General features: G+C 40.2%; 1 protein-coding gene across 5 annotated transcripts in view; it reads right to left on the bottom strand.

The window, feature by feature from the left end:
• Positions 1 to 17,637, bottom strand: part of ehbp1l1a (EH domain binding protein 1-like 1a) — a 61,558-nt gene that overhangs the window by 26,286 nt on the left and 17,635 nt on the right. For 2 of the 5 annotated variants that reach the window (XM_028474507.1, XM_028474508.1), the window contains exons 6-14: positions 14,160 to 14,308; positions 13,313 to 13,372; positions 12,998 to 13,201; positions 12,377 to 12,499; positions 10,332 to 10,433; positions 10,136 to 10,255; positions 8,893 to 9,015; positions 8,752 to 8,811; positions 8,591 to 8,678 (exon numbers count right to left, since the gene is read on the bottom strand). In XM_028474507.1, coding sequence (XP_028330308.1) covers positions 8,591 to 8,678; positions 8,752 to 8,811; positions 8,893 to 9,015; positions 10,136 to 10,255; positions 10,332 to 10,433; positions 12,377 to 12,499; positions 12,998 to 13,201; positions 13,313 to 13,372; positions 14,160 to 14,308 — 1,029 coding nt within the window. Of the gene's footprint in view, positions 1 to 66; positions 3,598 to 3,674; positions 4,098 to 8,590; positions 8,679 to 8,751; positions 8,812 to 8,892; positions 9,016 to 10,135; positions 10,256 to 10,331; positions 10,434 to 12,376; positions 12,500 to 12,997; positions 13,202 to 13,312; positions 13,373 to 14,159; positions 14,309 to 17,637 lie in introns of all 5 variants that reach the window. The other 3 variants (XM_028474503.1, XM_028474505.1, XM_028474506.1) reach the window with 3 other exon arrangements.

The raw sequence follows: 17,637 nt of genomic DNA, 5'->3' as shown, positions 1-17,637 counted from the left end.
CCAAAAAGCAAGTGTTGAAAATCCATCGACACATTAAAAGCAATACATAACCTTTCACTCACTCACCCTCTTTCCTCCTCATCTGGAATTCCAATCCCCTGCTCTCGAGACTCTTTGAATGGTAAGGACACATCACATGGAGAGTTTCTTATCTCACCTTTGATTTCAGTTGTGTTTGGTATATCTTCTGACACTTCTATCTTATCATCGGTACACGACAACTGATCCATCTGAATCTGAGAATGTGAAGATGGCCGGTCTTTGATGGCCTCCTCTTGATTAACATTCACTGACTCTACTTGGCTTGATTTGTACATCTCAGGAGCTTCAGAAACACATTGATGTCCAACCAACAGGAGATTACTGACCATTATTTGAGCTGCATTAGTCATTGTTGGTGTTGCAATCGGCCATTCCGGGGCAGGGGGATGCTCATGTGTTGATGGCAGCCCAAGGACGGATGCTTTTTTGGGGCACAATGGCACCAAACTGACCTTTTTAGGAGATTGGTTGGAATCAAGCAGAAGAACTGGTGGTTGGAGGGATGCTTGAAAACAAAACTTCTTGTGTGAATCACTAATTGTATGCGTTTCTTTAGGCACCATTGGCCAGCTATCTCCAAAATCTGAAAAAATCAACGTTCCTGAGGCAATGCCACTAATTCTTGAATGTCGTGGGTAACAAGCCATGGTCTGTTCCATCCCTAGATTAACTCCTCCAGCAGGATGACAAGCATGGTGTTGCGGAGATGATGGAAATCCAAGACTCACTGCTTGTTGTGGACATGACGGAACCAAACTCACCATTATTTTGTTTTCCCAATAAGATATTTCCTTCGTTTCAGAATCACAATGAAAATCTATCTGCTTTCTTTTTGAGCGGGTTTCCCAGACAGCATGTTTCGCAAAGTACCAGTCTTCATTTAGTCTGGCAGTGTTTTTTGCTGGTACACCTTGAATAGAGCTCTTTCTTGTGATGGTGGTAGACAATTCTAACATAGTGGGAGTATTGTCCATTAAAGCTAGCGCTAAGCTCTCTTTTGCCTTAGAAGGAATTCCGGTAACATTTGAAATCTTCGGACAGGGAGGCAACATGGACACCATAATTCTGAGTAAGGATTTGTCCCTGAGATAGACCTCAGGGCTGTGTGGTCTGAATACATGCTGTGCTTTAGTTAAAGGCTTTTTAAATTCCGGTTTTTCAGAAACAACCCAATCACGCTCATCATGCCATCCCTGTACCTTGGAGGGTAAGCCACGTACCCAGGAACGTATCGGACAGGTATGTAGTAAATGTGACATGGTACTCAACACTTGACAAGGTGCTGATGGAAATCCTGGTAGGCAGGCTGTCCCCGGGCACGATGGCAACATGGAGACCATGTTCTTCACCTCATTATGTTCATGACAGAGACCCTTTAATTGTAGCAAAAACACAGTCTTCCTTTTGGGAAGTAGCAGAGAAAGTTCCTCTGTAAACCACTCTGATTGTTCTGTGTTATCTGTTAGCGACATCCCAGGAACTCCCGACTTCTCTGTACAACTAGGCAGTAAACTCACCATTGTTGTGTTGTATGTACGCATCAGAGAAGAGGGGAACCCTGGGATATTAACAGATTCAGGGCAAGAGGGTGAAATTCTCCACATAAGGTTCAAACTGCTGCTTTCCAAACATAAAGATGGGACTAAAATCAGAGTCTCTCTCTTGGTAACTGGAATCCCCCATGATGGACTGGGATATGTATGCTGTTTTTTAAAGGCTGCAGAGCTGTGATTCTGACTAGTTTGTGATGGAAAACCAGGAATTTCACTACTCCCGGGGCAGGACGGAACTAAATTGACCATATTGGGTTTCTGTTGATGGGCAGAGGGTAAACCAAAGACTTTGGCGTTTTGTGAAGAAATTGACATATTTATCATATTGTTAAAGATTTCTGCATTTTTCAGAGTCCACTCAACAATGTAGGGTGGTTTCCTTTCTTTAGATGACCTAGAAGTTGATTTCCACAAAGTATGCCAATCTTGGATTGTTGAATTGCTCGGGTACAGGGATGGCATGCCAGGAATCTGGGAATGTTTCGGGGACACAATCACAATACTAACAGTACTGAGCATCTGCTGCCGGGGTTTTGTGGGTTTTCCCTCAAAAGAAGACTTATTGGGACAAGAGGGTGAAAATGCAATAGAACTGATTGTTTTCAAATTGTCTGAGCTCTCAACAGGAATTGGACAGACATGTTGGAAAACACTTTCCCCTTTAGTCACTTTTGTCTCAGCTAAAATGTCTGTGGAAACAAGATTGCTTTCACATTGATTACCACTTGTCTCCTTTGCAGGTAAAACGATGTCCCTGTCTTTACTCGGAAAAGTAGTTGGCAAGAAATTCTCCACTTCTGGGTCACAAATTGGTTCAAATGGACCTGAACTCATGCAATATTCTTTGACGGACAATGAAGGAAACCCATGGATAGTTTGCTTGCCAGGACAAGATGGAAGCATGTTAACCATGTGTGGTAAAGGTTTTCCATTCTCCTGAGCCGGACATAAATGATAAACTTTTAGGGGTTTATCTACAATGATCTCCATCAATTTATGCCAGTTTTTGCAAAAAGGACCCCTTTGTCGAAAAGGTAGGCCTTCAATCAGAGTTTGTTGTGGACATGTGGGTAGGAGGAGACTGGCTGAGCTTAGATTGAAATAGACCTGCTTCCCAGGAGCAGAGGGAAAGCCAAAAATACTGGACTTTTTAGAGCAAGACGGCAACAGGGCCACCATTTTGATTGGTCTATTACCATCACTCACAGCTTGTTCTAAATCATAGGACCAGTGGGAAACAAATGCCTCTGTTTTCTGCTGAGGTTTATTACAGAGAGAACGTTTGTCCCAAACTTTTTGTCGGCAATTTGTCAGTGTCTCCAGCGAGGCTAAACCTGGAACCCGATAAACGCTTGGGCATGTGGGTAAAAGAAGAATACCCTCTGACTCATGTTCTAGCAGGCAAGGAAATCCAGGAATAATGGGATACTTAGAGCAGGTTGGGGTTAGTGCCACCATGTTCACAGCTCTTGTGCTACCCTGGCATGGTGAACTTATGTAATCTGAAAGCAGCTGTAACGGCAAACCCCTACTCGGCCTTTGTGGCAATAAGTCGCTCCCATCTTGCTGCCAAGGCATGATTTCTGAGTGATGTAAAGACGTCATGCCTGGAATCTTGGAATATTGTGGACAAATTGGGAGAAACCTAATCATGCTTAGCTCTCTGATTATTTCTCCAGTGGAGGTTTCAGATGATGGAGGGACCACTTGAGAATCAGAAGTCACTCTCAGTGGACCAAGCTCCACCTTTGATGTGTAAACGCTTCTTTCATCTAGAAGGTCTGTAGAACTTGAGGACTTGACAACTGCTTTTCCTGGAAACAACAGTGCTTCGTCTTCACCCATAGACATAGTTGATACAGGGTTGAAATTTGCAGTAGACCTTGCTGATTTGGCTTCTACTGACTGTGCTCCACACCGTGTTTTGTTTTTCGTCACTATATTCGAAGCAGAATTGGCATCTCTTAGAGAATATGTCACTGACGCAGCCTTGCTGTCACCTCTACAGAAGTCAACAAAAAATGATGTCACAAAACAACATACTTGCAGTAATGCAGCTACATATTTGGCCACACTTACCCAAAATCCATTGTTACAGCTTCTTTTCTTGGGGCAACATCAAAGAAGTTTCCTTCAGGTGGTGCAGCAATCTTCGGAAAGTGCAATGATGGTTCTTTGGGGAAGTTCAGAGTAGGTTGTGGCTTTGTGAGAGACTTGAGGACAGGCTGGACACTCTGCAGTTGAGCTATTGGATTCTCTAACTGAATTGAGATTTGGGACAAGCGATTTCTTGGGTTAACCACATCCTCTTTAGTTGAAGCAGACATTGTTTCGTGAAAAACAAGATTTGGTTTTTCAGCCCTTGTGGGGGTTGTAGGTGTTGGTTGGGCCGATCTGTTTTCCTTCCTCTCAATCTGTGTTTTAGGAAGCTCAAAATATTTCAGCTCTGCATCTACATGTGTTCTGGGGCTTAGAGTCAGAAGTGGGCTCATACTTTCAGGTCTGAGGAGTAAACAAACGCACGTAAGTGGTGTTGTGGTTGGGGAAAAGCCAAGACTACAGTGTTTCAGACACATCCAGAATCTCATCAGGCAGCATACACACGGTACTGCAGTAGACAGCCCTAAACATATCAACCATGCCTTAGTTCAGTGGCTCTCAACCTTTTCAGGCAGCGACCCCCAAAATAAAGGGTCCAGAGAGCGGGGACCCCCAATGTAGCTGAAGGTGGTTGAACACAGACATGAACATTGAAGAACAGTCATCTGGAGACAGGACCATCTATAAGGGGGAATAAAGCGGAGAGTTTTTTGGGGCCCATCCATAAATTCAGCAAAATGATGGTCCATTGTTCTATGAATCTGCGATAAACACGTTTATTTATTCATCTGAATTATATTCACTGTTATCCAGGAAGTTTACTGTTATTTGAGCCATAATATTCAGTATAGTCATCTTAAAGATGGAAATCCTTGTTTTAATCAGAAATAAAATGGGTTCAAAGTGATTAAAAAAATGATGGAGAAGGTGGTGAAATGGATTCAAAGTGTGAGCAATGGCCTAACAGTGGCAGAAATGGAGGGATGGGGTTGGGGTAATGTAATTTAAAAAGTAGGAACAATTAGTTTAAACTGGGAAATGATGGGCATGACAAATTATGAATGTGATTAAATTGGCAAAAATAATCATGAAATATGGTGAAAAGAGGTTAAAAGTGACAATAATGGTTCAACATGTGTGACATTAGGTGGAAAAGTGGTGGAAAGGGTTTATAAGTGCGGAAAATGTCTTGAAAGTAGAAAAAATGTGCAAAAAAGGCATTGAAATTTGATTTAGAAGTAGAAAGAAATGGGAGTAATGTATCAAAAATGCATTAAAAGGAGCAACATATGGCAAGTTTGTTTATCTGTAGAAAAAGAGCAAAAATAAGCGAAAATTGGCTCAAATTGTTCCAAAAATATTCTTAGTTTCTTGAAGGCATCTGGTGAGCCTCTCCCGATGTCTCACGATCCCAAGGTTGAGAGCCCCTGTCTTAGTTTGACAGAAGCTTTTAGAGATTGGGCTCAAGGCAAGGCGGCACATTTATGTGTACAGTGCATTTCATACAATGCCATTCAATGTGCTTAACACGATTAAAAAGTGCAGCAGAAAACATAAAAAATAGTCACCAATAAACAATAAAATGATAAATCTTCCTTTCAGTCGTAGGCAGTAGAGACTTTGATTTAAAAATGTTCCATGTGATGCTGACCAGCTTTTTGCAACATAAGAAAAATGTTTGCTGTGGACTCTGAAAGTTTAAAGTCTATTAAAGTCTATTCTGAGATTGTCGTCAGTTTATTCTCTCACCATCTCACCAGGAAAGATAAGGGGATTTAACACACTGTCTTGAATTTTTTGAATTATATTTTGAATTACTTTATTAATCCCTGAAAGGAAATTGTATTGCACTCTGTTATTGCGTTCTGTTATGACTTAAACCACTGAATCAGAAACATTTAAATATGTAAGATTTTGAAGTGGTACTTGGTGGTTGATGGTGTCAAATACCTTCCTAAAGTCAAGAAAGGGTACCTATCTAATAAACACTTGACTTTTTCAGGACACAAACATGCTGACTCAGTCGAGTGAAGTGCATCAAATCCAAAATGCATCTGATGTAGTGGAGTAAAGCCTTTATCCACACATATGTTCATCAAGCCACCAACAACAACAACAACAACAACAACAACAACAACGTGTTACAGTTGTTATGTGATGTCATCAAGTCGTTAAGGAACAGATCAAACAGATCAAATGCAGCCACACAACACAAGTCAAACCCAAACAGATTATCTCAATGCTTCAGTCCAGTGTTTCTCAAATGGGGGTACGTAATGGCACTACAGGGGCTATTTGAGAGAAAAAGTTTGTGGAAAATTAAATAATTAAAATATGGGATTTTATAATATTTATTTTTTAGGTAAATAACCATCATAATGATGATGTAGATCAGGGGTGTCAACCTAATTTTAGTTCAGGGGCCAAATACGGAGCAGTTTGATCTGAAGTGTGCCACAGATATTATGCAGGAAAACTAGTTATTTCAACATTATTGTGCTTTAGTTTACACTTTTACATAAACAAAAAATTAAAAACATGTATCCAAGCAATAAGTGACACATCAGTACACTTTAAATTTCCTAAATTTTGTGACCAATTTCTATTGAATTAAGGGAAATATTATGTAAGAATTTGAGGAAAATTAGTTTTTTTTTCAACTGTTTGACATTAAAAATGACTGCAATCATGTGATGCACTGGGAAAAGTGCAAATATTGTTGAGTTTTTATTTCATGTGATGGAAATGATCTTGATTAGAACATGAACTGAAAATACAAGAGTCAGTCTCACTCACACCAGGCTTTAGATGACCGGAAATGATAAAAATAAATAAATCTATTCAGGAGGCCCTAAATCATACGTGTCAAACTCAAATCTGGCCTTTCAGAGTATCTAATTTGGCCCACAGCAGAAAGCGAAACAGTAAAAAACTAATTCAATTGTAGATAACTCCATAACAATTCTTCTTGCTTCTCTCGACGAGGTCAGTCGCACTCTCTGTTTCTCCTTCCCTTCCGTCTTATCTCTCTCCCAGCTGCTGCTTTGTCAGGTCTTGTGAAACTAACAAGAGCCTCTCTCTGCAACTCATCCAAAACCGGAATAATGGAATTAATTAGTTGGTCTCTCAGTGCTATCGATCAGATTTTTTCGACGCAAAGAACCAGGGGTGGTGACCCCGCATGTCCAAGCGGGACGTTTGCGGCTGGATACACACTTGACCCTTGGAACAAGTGGCGAGTTGTGTGTCTGTCCATCCTTTCCGTGGAAGACGTGGAGGACATCTACATGATTGGAATAATGATAGTAGGCATGCTGCTGATCGGAGCTGGTGGCTTCCTAATCTATCGAAAAGTCCGTACTACGCTAGCGACTGTTCTGGAAAAGCTGCCAGTGATTTCTGAAGGATGTAGCAGGGCTCTGAACACTCAGACTCATGTGTTGATCGATATCAAAAGCAAGCAAGAGCTGCTTTTGGATCGTCTACGCGTTATGGATAACAACTGGGAGAAGTTCGAGACCCGGCTTGGAAGTGGAAACTAGGCCACTCATTGGATTACAGCAGAGAGACCCAGGACAGAAGGCTATTGGAAATTAACATAGCCTGTATCAAATCACATTGCTTATCTCCCTTTCGGCTCCCCAGCCAGCCAAGGCTAAAGCCAAGGTTGTCTCAACTCTTATCACCAGGAAGTTTCTGCAGACGGCGGCTCTTACCCCCCACTCCCTCCCCCCGCTCCTTCCCTACATTCCTCCTGGAACTGTTGATGCTGAACTTTTCCACACGTCATCTGGTTGTCAGTAACGCCGCTACAGGTCTTCAACTTCAAATGCCTCGTCGGCCATCTTTCCCCACCTCCCAACCGCAGCTGCATGGAGGCGTGGTTGCAGCGCCGACTGGCAGCACGCCCATGTCCCCAAACGGCTGGACTCCTGTTGTTCTTCCCACCTGACCCCCTCCCCCAGCCAACCTCCCACCCAACCCTTCCTACATGCCTTGTCTCGAGTTGTTTGACTGTGTCATGCTTACATTTATGTTTGCAGAGGCGGTTTTTTTCCTGGTTTCACACTGCTTTCTCTGTTTAGGGAAATCAGTTTCAAACTGGCAGTTTTTTTCCCCTCACCCCTCCTCTCCTCCTGTTATTGATCCCTTTTTTCACCTAAATATGTGGGCGCCGCAAATGGCTGCTCCGGTGTGTTGATGTGTCTCCTCTCACTGCAACTACCTAGTCAAATTCCTCGTATTGTTCTAAACTGTACCTGGTCAATAAAGCTCTTCTGATTCTGATTCTGATAGCAGGGCTCACATTTTCCACAATGCTTATATCACATGATGGATCACATTTTTGTTAAAAGAACTACATTTTTCCAAATCCTGCAATTTTCTTCAAATTATTCCACAAATATTCCTCAAATTACATACAAATTGGCCACAAAATGTAAATAATTTAAAGTGAAGATCCTGCAGGGACTGAAATGTATAACTTATTGCTTATTTGATCATTTATATATACATGGAAGTGCAAGCTAGAGCACTACAATGATTAAATTACTAATTTTCCCACCTAAAATCTGTGGCCCATTTAAGATACACTGCTCTGTATTTGGCCCCTGAACTAAAATGAGTTTGACGCCCCTGCACTAAATACTGTTTCGTTCACTTAATTACACAGAAATTCTTTAAAATGTGTGTTATCACTCATTCATTCCATCACTATGCTCTATAGTTGTTTTTCATAGTTCATAGTTTTCATGGTATTCTGAGCAAAATGTTGTAGTCAGACAAAGAGAGGACTAGGATTAAAAAAGGGAACTAGAGCCTAAAAAGGTTGAGAACCACTGCTTGAGTCAATCTTCTGCTGAAGGACATAAAAGGGTAGTAGAGGTGAAACTCACCTGGCTGATGCTCTGACCACTTCCACTCCAAACGCTGCCTCTCTCCTCCTCCCTGATGCTCTGCCCAGCTCTGTTCTCTCCTCGCTCGCTGCACACACACACACACACGTTAGTTGAGCCGTAGCACATACAGACATATGAGTGCAGCATGTGTTACTCACCGGCTGACGTGGGGCTCTGGTTTTCCTCCTCACTCAACGTGCTCAGCTGTCGTCTCAGTTCTGATAGAAAATAAAAGAGGAAAAAATCAGTTACACAGAGAGTTTCTCAAAGAAGGAAATAGAAACGCTGCTGTTTTCTACCTGCATCCTGCACAATGTGAGCTGTTTGATGGTGAGGAGGAGGAAGAGGAGGAAGAGAGGACACCAGAGGAGGAATTAAACCTCTCTGATCCACAGGTACAGCAGGAACAAGAGGAAATTTAGCTTTTGTTTACACAGGAACAGGAAGGAAGAGCGGGAGGAAGTGAGGAAGTGATAATAGTATTAAAAGCATTAACCACACCATAGCTGAGAAGCTATGATACGAGGACATGAACATTTTTAGTTTCTTCAAAGCTCTGAAAAAAGTTTAGTGTGTTTTTTGTTAATTAGTTCTACTGTTTTATTTATTCTTACCCTTATAATATATATTTTTTCATTCCCATAATAATTTATTTTATATACTAACCTATATGGAGTTTACAAGCTTTAAGTTGCACGACTTTTTATTGTTTTACGTAATTGCAGAAAACACCTTTGTTTTGCTTGTTTTCTACAGTTTTGTTAGATGTTTATAGTTAGTAATTTTAATCATCAAATGGACATATGTGTATCATTGTATTATCTGAGTCTACTAAGCTACACACAGTTGACAAGCTCTAAGTTACAATATTATTATTGTTATTTATTTTGAAGAAGAAACAAAGACAATAAATTATTGTGTGGTTACCATTGAGGCCATAGCTGCTACATGTTTAGCATTGAGGCCTTAGATGCTACATGTTTAGCATTGAGGTGCTAGCTGCTACATGTTTAGCACTGAAGTGCTAGCTGCTATATGTTGAGCATTGAGGCGCGAGCTGCTACATGTTTAACATTGATGTGCTAACTGCTATATGTTTAGCAGTGATGTGCTAGCTGCTACTTGGTTAGCATTGAGGTGCTAGCTTTAGCATTCATTTAAAAAAAAAATATATATATATAAATTAACGCCCACGAAGCACACCAACAACTTCTCTGGTTCTCCTGTTTCTTGTGTTGTGGTCTGTGCATCAGTATTATGGGTATACTGGGAAGTCCTGAAATGTGAATGGTTTTACGCTATTTGGAGTGCAAAAAAATCTACTTTTTTAGTGCGTTATTTATCAGCTATTAATTAATCGCAATTAACGTATTAAAGTCCCAGCCTAATAAAAATTTATTATTTTTCCACCTAAAGTCTGCAGCCCACTCACGGTCAAACTGCTCCGTTTTTGGCCCCTGAACTAAAATGAGTTTGAAACATAATTGTTATTTTCCGATGCTCCCTGAGTAATGATGTTAGACAAGTATTATGTAGCATTACATGTGATCTCCTCCCTTTGTTTTCTGTGTGTCTCAGCAGCTTCACTGGCTGTGGGATGGACAGACGGAGGAGAGAGGGAGGGCTGACCCTGAGGGGACCTCCACTCTGTCTGCCAGGAGGCTGTGTGAGGACAGAAGAAGAAGGAGGAGATGTGTGTGAAAAACACTCGAAGCTGGATCCTCCAATGGTGGTTTACCTGAGGGGGGGGCAGAGGGAAGGCTGCTGGGTGTGGTGAGGGGCTCTGACGGACAAACCTTTGGATGATTTTGGACAGCAGGAGGAAAGCAGCTGATAGAGGCTGAGGATGAGGAGGAAGAAGAAGGAAAGGCAGGTTGTGCACGTGTAACAGGTGGTGGCTACGGTGATAAATCACTATTGAGTCATTCCGTGGCCCACGCACTTTACTAATTGTTCCCTGATTATTCAATAGTCATACTGTAAATAACACATTAAATGTTTAGTTTGAATGACAACCGCTCTTTCATAAAAACTCAAAATCACCCCCCTCATTAATTTACAGAGGGATTGATTGTTGAAAACGTATCGATCCAGTTAGATTGATTAAATGGTGATCAGCCAATCACAACCAGCCAAAAAAAGGTCCAAAAATAGCAAACACGTGGTAAAAAAAAGTGTAAAAAGTGTCTAAAATGGGCCAAAAACAGTCAAGAGTGGCAAAACCATTGACAAAAAGAAGAAACAGGTGGTATTTAATGGCTAAAGGTAGCTTAAAGGAGCAAAATGTGACAATAGTGGAAAAGGGCCAAAATATGGAACAAAAAATGGCACCATGTAGGAAAAAAGTGTTATTTATTGGGCAAAGGGTGGCTTATTTGGATGAAAAGTGGCAAAAAATGGTTAAAGAAAAAACAAAAATTGAATAAGTGTCAAAAAGAACTTCCAAAAATGAACAAAAAAAGGGACACTTTTTCAGTTTTTTTATATTTTAGCTCCTTTTGCCAATAAATATCCCTTTTTCTTGTTTTTTCCATTTGTACCCAATTTTTGTCTTTTCTTTAACCAGGTTTTTGCCACTTTTCATTTGAATAAGATTCCCTTTGCCCAATAAATAACACTTGTTTCCTTTCTTCCTACATTTTGCCTCTTTTTGTTCTACATTTTGGCCCTTTTTCACTATTGTTTGCAACGTTTTGCTCATTTAAGCTACCTTTAGCCATTACATACTATCTGTTTCCTCTTTTTGACTGCTTTTGGCCCATTTTATTAACTTCTCACTCTTTTCTTTCCACTTTTGGACCATTCTTTGCCACCTGTTGCTCATTTTTTTGTTGTTTTACTCATCACTGGAAAGTGAAATGTGGTATACTAATACAGCTCTATCTGATCTGTTTTAGTTTATAGTATAAAGGTTCCTCTTTCTTAGGTTATAAAACTACCTTGCTAAATTGTCCATATCTCAAAAAGTATTTATCAGATCAAACTAAACATTTACAGTGTGATTATTAAATATTCATGGAACAATTGATAAAAAATTATGATTTTTTTTTTTAGACCGAAATGCGAACATTTGTTGAAATGAAATAGAATGAGCCTATTCTATTATTATTTTAAGACTAACATACATCTACATTAATAGCCATGAATGGACACCAACATTATTTAGAAAAAAATGAATCTAATCCAGAGGAAAATCAGTAATGTGCCATATTTTTGCTTAGTTTTACCCTTTTTCTGTAACTACACCAAACTTACCATAATTTAACCTATTTCCATCACTTTTTCTAGCCATATTTTTGCTAATTTTAATGTATTTTTGCTACATTACTCCCATTTCTGACACTTCTACATCAAATTTCAATGCCTTTTCTACACATTTTTTCCACTTTCAAGACATTTTCAGCACTTATAAACCCTTTCAACCACTTTTCTGCCCAAGGTCACATATTTTGACCCAATATTGACACTTTTAACCTCTTTTCACCATATTTCATGATTATTTTTGCCAATTTAACCACATTAACCTTTTGTCATACCCATCATTTGCCAGTTTAAACTAATTGTTCCAATATTGTCATTTATGGATGGACCCCAAAAATCTCTCCTCTTTATTCCCCCTTATAGATGTTCCTGTCTCCACATGACTGATCTTCAATGTTCATGTCTGTGTTCAACCACCTTCAGCTACAGTGGGGGTCCCCGCTTTCTGGATCCTTTATTTTGGGGGCTGAACAAGTTGAAAACCACTGGACTAAAGGGACTCTACTCAATGTGTCAACAAACCTGGTCGTGAAGTATTAGAAGAAGAAGGAAAGCAGTGAGGCGGGTCAGAGAATGAGGTGGGAGGGGCCTCTGAACCTTCATTGGGGGGCAAGTCGCTGTGGAAGCTCTGAGGCCTTCGGGGGGCTGGGAGGGGGAGCACAGGGGGGATATCACCAACAAGTACAAGGAAAGACTCTATTTAATCACCAGTTTATCCAGTAAAAAAAGTTAGAGAGGATCGATAATGATGATGATGATGATGATGATGATGATGATGATGAACAAACCTGGTGAACCATGTTATAGTAATATTGTTAGGGTATTCTACAGCTGATTTAAGACATGAGTCAAACTGACCCGTTAGCATTAGAGATGCTAACAGAAAGCTAACACAAGAGGAAGGTTACGCTTCCATACCAGCCTGTCATTGCCCAATCTGGTTAGATCTCTGAAGCTAAGCAGGTCTGGGCCTGAAATAAAAATTGTAATTGAAAATTGAGAATTGAGAATTGAAAATTGAAAATTGAAAATTGAAAATTGAAAACTGAAAACTGAAATTGAAAATTGAAAATTGAAATGTTTAATTGTAATTGTAATTGTAAATGTGTGTGTCTGTGTTGTTGACTGATGTGATGTGTGTACCTGGTCCAGCACTAGGCTGGAATATTCTGGGCAGTGCTGGAGGGTGAGCGCGAGTAAAGGCGGGCAGAGTATAGGCATAGGGAGAGGGCCGCGCCTCCTGGGAGGAGGGGCCTGTGGGGGCGGGCTCTAAGGGTTTAGGAGGTGCAACGTAGGATGGAGCAGAGATGGTGGAGGAGCTTCTCCACTCCATCTCTGAGGAAGCGACTGAGTGGAGGAATAAAAAAGGATTAGTGTGCAGGAGATGGAAGGGAACAGGAAGTTAGAAAGCATCACCAAACGGTGGTTCAGTTGCGTTTAAGGAGAGCCACGCTTTACCTGTGGGGTCTGCATCAATCACTGGCCTCCATGCCAGGTCAGGGATTCTCCCAGCAGATGCTTTAGAAAGGACAAAAAGGAAAGAAAAGGACAAGAAAGGACAGAAACAGAAAAAAAACAAAAAGGACAAAAAAAACAGAGGACAGGAAAAGACAGAAAAGGAGAGAATAGGACAGAAATTGACAGAAAAAAACAAAAAGGACAAGAAAGGACAGAAAATGATAGAAAGAACAGAAAGAAGAGAACGGACAAAAAAAGATAGAAATAAAAAAGGACAAGAAAGGACAGAAAAGAACAGAAGTAACAAAAAAGACAGAAAAGAACAGAAAGAAAGTACAGAAAAGGACAGAAGGAACAGAAAGAAAAGAAAAGACAAAAAAGGACAGAGAATGACAGAACGGAGAGAAAAAGACAAAAAGAACAGAAAAGAACAAAAACGACAGCAAAAGAAAAAGGACAGTAAAGACAAAAAATGACAAAGAAAGAAAAGACAGAAAAGCACAGAGAATGACAAAAAAGGACACAAAAGGACAGAAAGAACAGAAAAAACAGAAAAGGACAAACAAGGAAAAGAAAAGACAGAAAATGCCAAAAAGTACAAAAAAGATGGAGAAGAACAGGAAAAGTCAGAAAAGGAGAGAAGAGGACAGAAATGAACAGAAAAGAACAAAAAAAACAGAAAAAGACAAAATGGACAGAAAAGACAGGGAAGGAGAAAAAAAACAGAAAGGACAGAAAAAGGACAGAAAGAGAAAAAGTACAAAGGACAGAAAAAGATCAAGAAGGATAGAAAATGAAGGATATGAGAAGGGAGAAGAAGCATATTTGGACTAAACAATGGTTTTACCAATAACGTGTGTAGCTGGTCCAGGTCCGGTGGTGCTGGTCTTTCTCTCGTCACTGACTTCTTCATCGCTGCAGTTGAAGTCGTCCAGATTTCCTATGTCGCTCTGTTTGATGCTCATTAGACTGGCCAGGCTCTGCATGTCCTCGTCCCTGAGGAGCACAGACCTCAGAACCTTCACCTACACATCAACCTCTGAACATTCACCTCCACATCCACCTCAGAACCTTCACTCTCACATCCACCTCAGAACCTTCACTCCCACATCCACCTCAGAACTTTCACCTCCACATCCACCTCAGAACCTTCACTCCCACATCCACCTCAGAACCTTCACCTCCACATCCACCTCAGAACCTTCACCTCCACATCCACCTCAGAATCTTCACTCCCACATCCACCTCAGAACCTTCACCTCCACATCCACCTCAGAACCTTCACCTCCACATCCACCTCAGAACCTTCACCTCCACATCCACCTCAGAACCTTCACCTCCACATCCACCTCAGAATCTTCACTCCCACATCCACCTCATAACCTTCACCTCCACATCCACCTCAGAACCTTCACTCCCACATCCACCTCAGAACCTTCACCTCCACATCCACCTCAGAATCTTCACTCCCACATCCACCTCATAACCTTCACCTCCACATCCACCTCAGAATCTTCACTCCCACATCCACCTCAGAACCTTCACTCCCACATCCACCTCAGAACCTTCACTCCCACATCCACCTCATAACCTTCACCTCCACATCCACCTCAGAATCTTCACTCCCACATCCACCTCAGAATCTTCACTCCCACATCCACCTCAGAATCTTCACTCCCACATCCACCTCAGAACCTTCACTCCCACATCCACCTCAGAACCTTCACTCCCACATCCACCTCAGAACCTTCACCTCCACATCCACCTCAGAACCTTCACCTCCACATCCACCTCAGAATCTTCACTCCCACATCCACCTCATAACCTTCACCTCCACATCCACCTCAGAACCTTTACCTCCACATCCACCTCAGAACCTTCACCTCCACATCCACCTCAGAGCCTTCACAAAGTCTACGACCATTACAATAAAGCATCAGTGGTTCAACCATTATTAAGATCTACTATTGCTCAATTTAGGTTCTCTAGTGCATTTGTTTTCAACCTTGGGGTTGGGACCCCATCAGGGGTCGTGAGACACTGGGAGGGGGTCACCAGATGCCTTTAAAAAACTAAGAACTAAGAAGCCCATTTTCGCTAATTTTTACCCTTTTACTGCAACTACACCAAACTTTCCATATCTTAACTAGGGCCCTATAAAACCTGTGTTAATGGAATCGCAGACGGAATCACAAAATCGACCAATGAAAACGATTAAACGCGGAAATGGACAAAATCGGCATGAAACACCGTCACCGTTTTAATGGGTAAATGTTTCCGGGGACCGCTTATTAGGTGCACCGCCCTCCCTCCTCCTGTCCAGGCTGCATTAAAGTCATCTTAAATCACCACAAACACCCTCTAAAACAACACAAATCATCACTGACTCCTAAATACAGAACCTCCAGTACAACTTTGCTGTGCCTGTAAAAGCTCTGTCCGTGTTTCGTGTAGCGCAGCGGTGCTCCGTGAGAACGTGATCAGCTTTGATCATCATCACCTGCTCAGTGTTTGAACTGTTGTGTCTGGTTAACTAAGAATAACTCAGTCCGTGTTGTCCTTTAGTTCTTTTTATTCCAGCCTTTTGTCCGTGTCTATAGGTACACATTCACAGTCAGTAAGATACCTCAAGTACAAACGTTTCAGTGGGAACTTCTGGTTTACAAAATAAAAGTCAGTTGGAGCAACGTGATTAGAATGTTTCATTCGAAAAACATCTCATCAGAGCTACAGAAGATAGGATAATTTAAATTAGGTTAATTTAAACTAAGTTGATCAAAACTTAATCAATAAACCTGATCAGATTCAGTAAATCATTGATCCCTGAGAGGAAATCAGGTGACATTAATGCTGTTCTCATACATCTTTATATGACATATACATAATTAAAAAGGAGCAGTCAGAATAATCCATGTCACTACAATTGTATATATAACTGTATCTTACTTTATTTTTGACATACATTTTTGTTTAAATATGAGTTGTTTTCTTTATTAGTATTTATTTTGTTTCCTCACAGGAGGTAAAAACTAATATTTGCTTTAAAAAATAATAAATATAAAAAAAAAAACAAAAAAAAAACGGAATTTAAAAAATTAAAGTGGAAAAAACAGAATTTGAAAAAAAATAAAACAGATTTTAAAGGGCCCTGTTTAACTTATTTTCAACATTTTATCTCGCCATATTGTGCTCCTTTTAAAGCAGTTTTGCTACATTACTCCCATTTCTGACACTTTCAAGACATTTTCAGCACTTATAAACATTTTCCACCACTTTTCCACCTAATATCACATATGTTGACCTATTATTGTCACTTTAAACCCCTTTTCATCATATTTCATTTTCAAGTTAACAACATTCACAATTTGTTATGGCCATTATTTGCCAGTTTAAACGAATTGTTCCTACCTAAATTGCGTTGATCAAATTGGATGTGTCTACACTTTTTTCAGTTAAACAAAGACAAAACCAAAATTGTAATCTTTGGAGCCAAAGAAGAAAGACTGAAAGTTAGCACCCAGCTTAAAAAACAAAACTAGAAATCATGGTGTCATCATGGACTCAGACCTAAAATTCCACATACAGACTTATTACTTATTATTACTTAAAAAAACATATCAAGGATCAAAGGACTGATGTCACAGCAGGACAGAGAAAAAAATATTCATCCATTCATCTTTAGTAGTCTGGACTACTGTACAACTGTCCTCACAGGTTTACCTAAAAAATCAATAAAAAAGCTGCAGTTAATCACAAACACAAAGAAAGTGGATCATATATAACTCTAGTACTCCAATCCTTACACTGGCTTCCAATCAGAGAATCACTATAAAATACTGCTACTGACTATTAAATGGTACAGGACCAAATACATCTCAGACTTTCTACTCCAATATCAACCACACAGAGGTCAAAGGTCATCTGGGACAAACAGGCTTAATGTTACCAGAACAAAAACTAAACACGGAGAAGCAGCGTTTAGTTTTTATGTTCCTGATCTGTGGAACAGGCTCACAGAAAACTGTAGCTCTGCTCAAACTCTCAGCACTTTTAAATGAAGGTAAAAGACATTTTTATTCAACACTACTTTTAATTAAACAGTGACACTATTCAATCAGATTTTATTCTGTTTTATTGATTGATAATGTTTTGATTTTTCCTCATTGTTAAATGTAATTTGACTTGACTACTTTTTCTGCCACTTTGAACCATGTTTGCCACTTTTTTCTCTCCGTTTTTTCCGGCCAATCTAATTTGCAACTTTTAACCAATTTCTGTGATTTTTAAAAACCCATTTCACTACCTTTTCTACCATTTTTGGTCAC

This window comes from Gouania willdenowi, chromosome 18 (assembly GCF_900634775.1).
Source record: "Gouania willdenowi chromosome 18, fGouWil2.1, whole genome shotgun sequence".
Taxonomy (NCBI): domain Eukaryota; kingdom Metazoa; phylum Chordata; class Actinopteri; order Blenniiformes; family Gobiesocidae; genus Gouania; species Gouania willdenowi.
The sequence above is the reverse complement of the archived record's forward strand: the minus strand, read 5'-3'. Positions and strand labels throughout refer to the sequence as shown.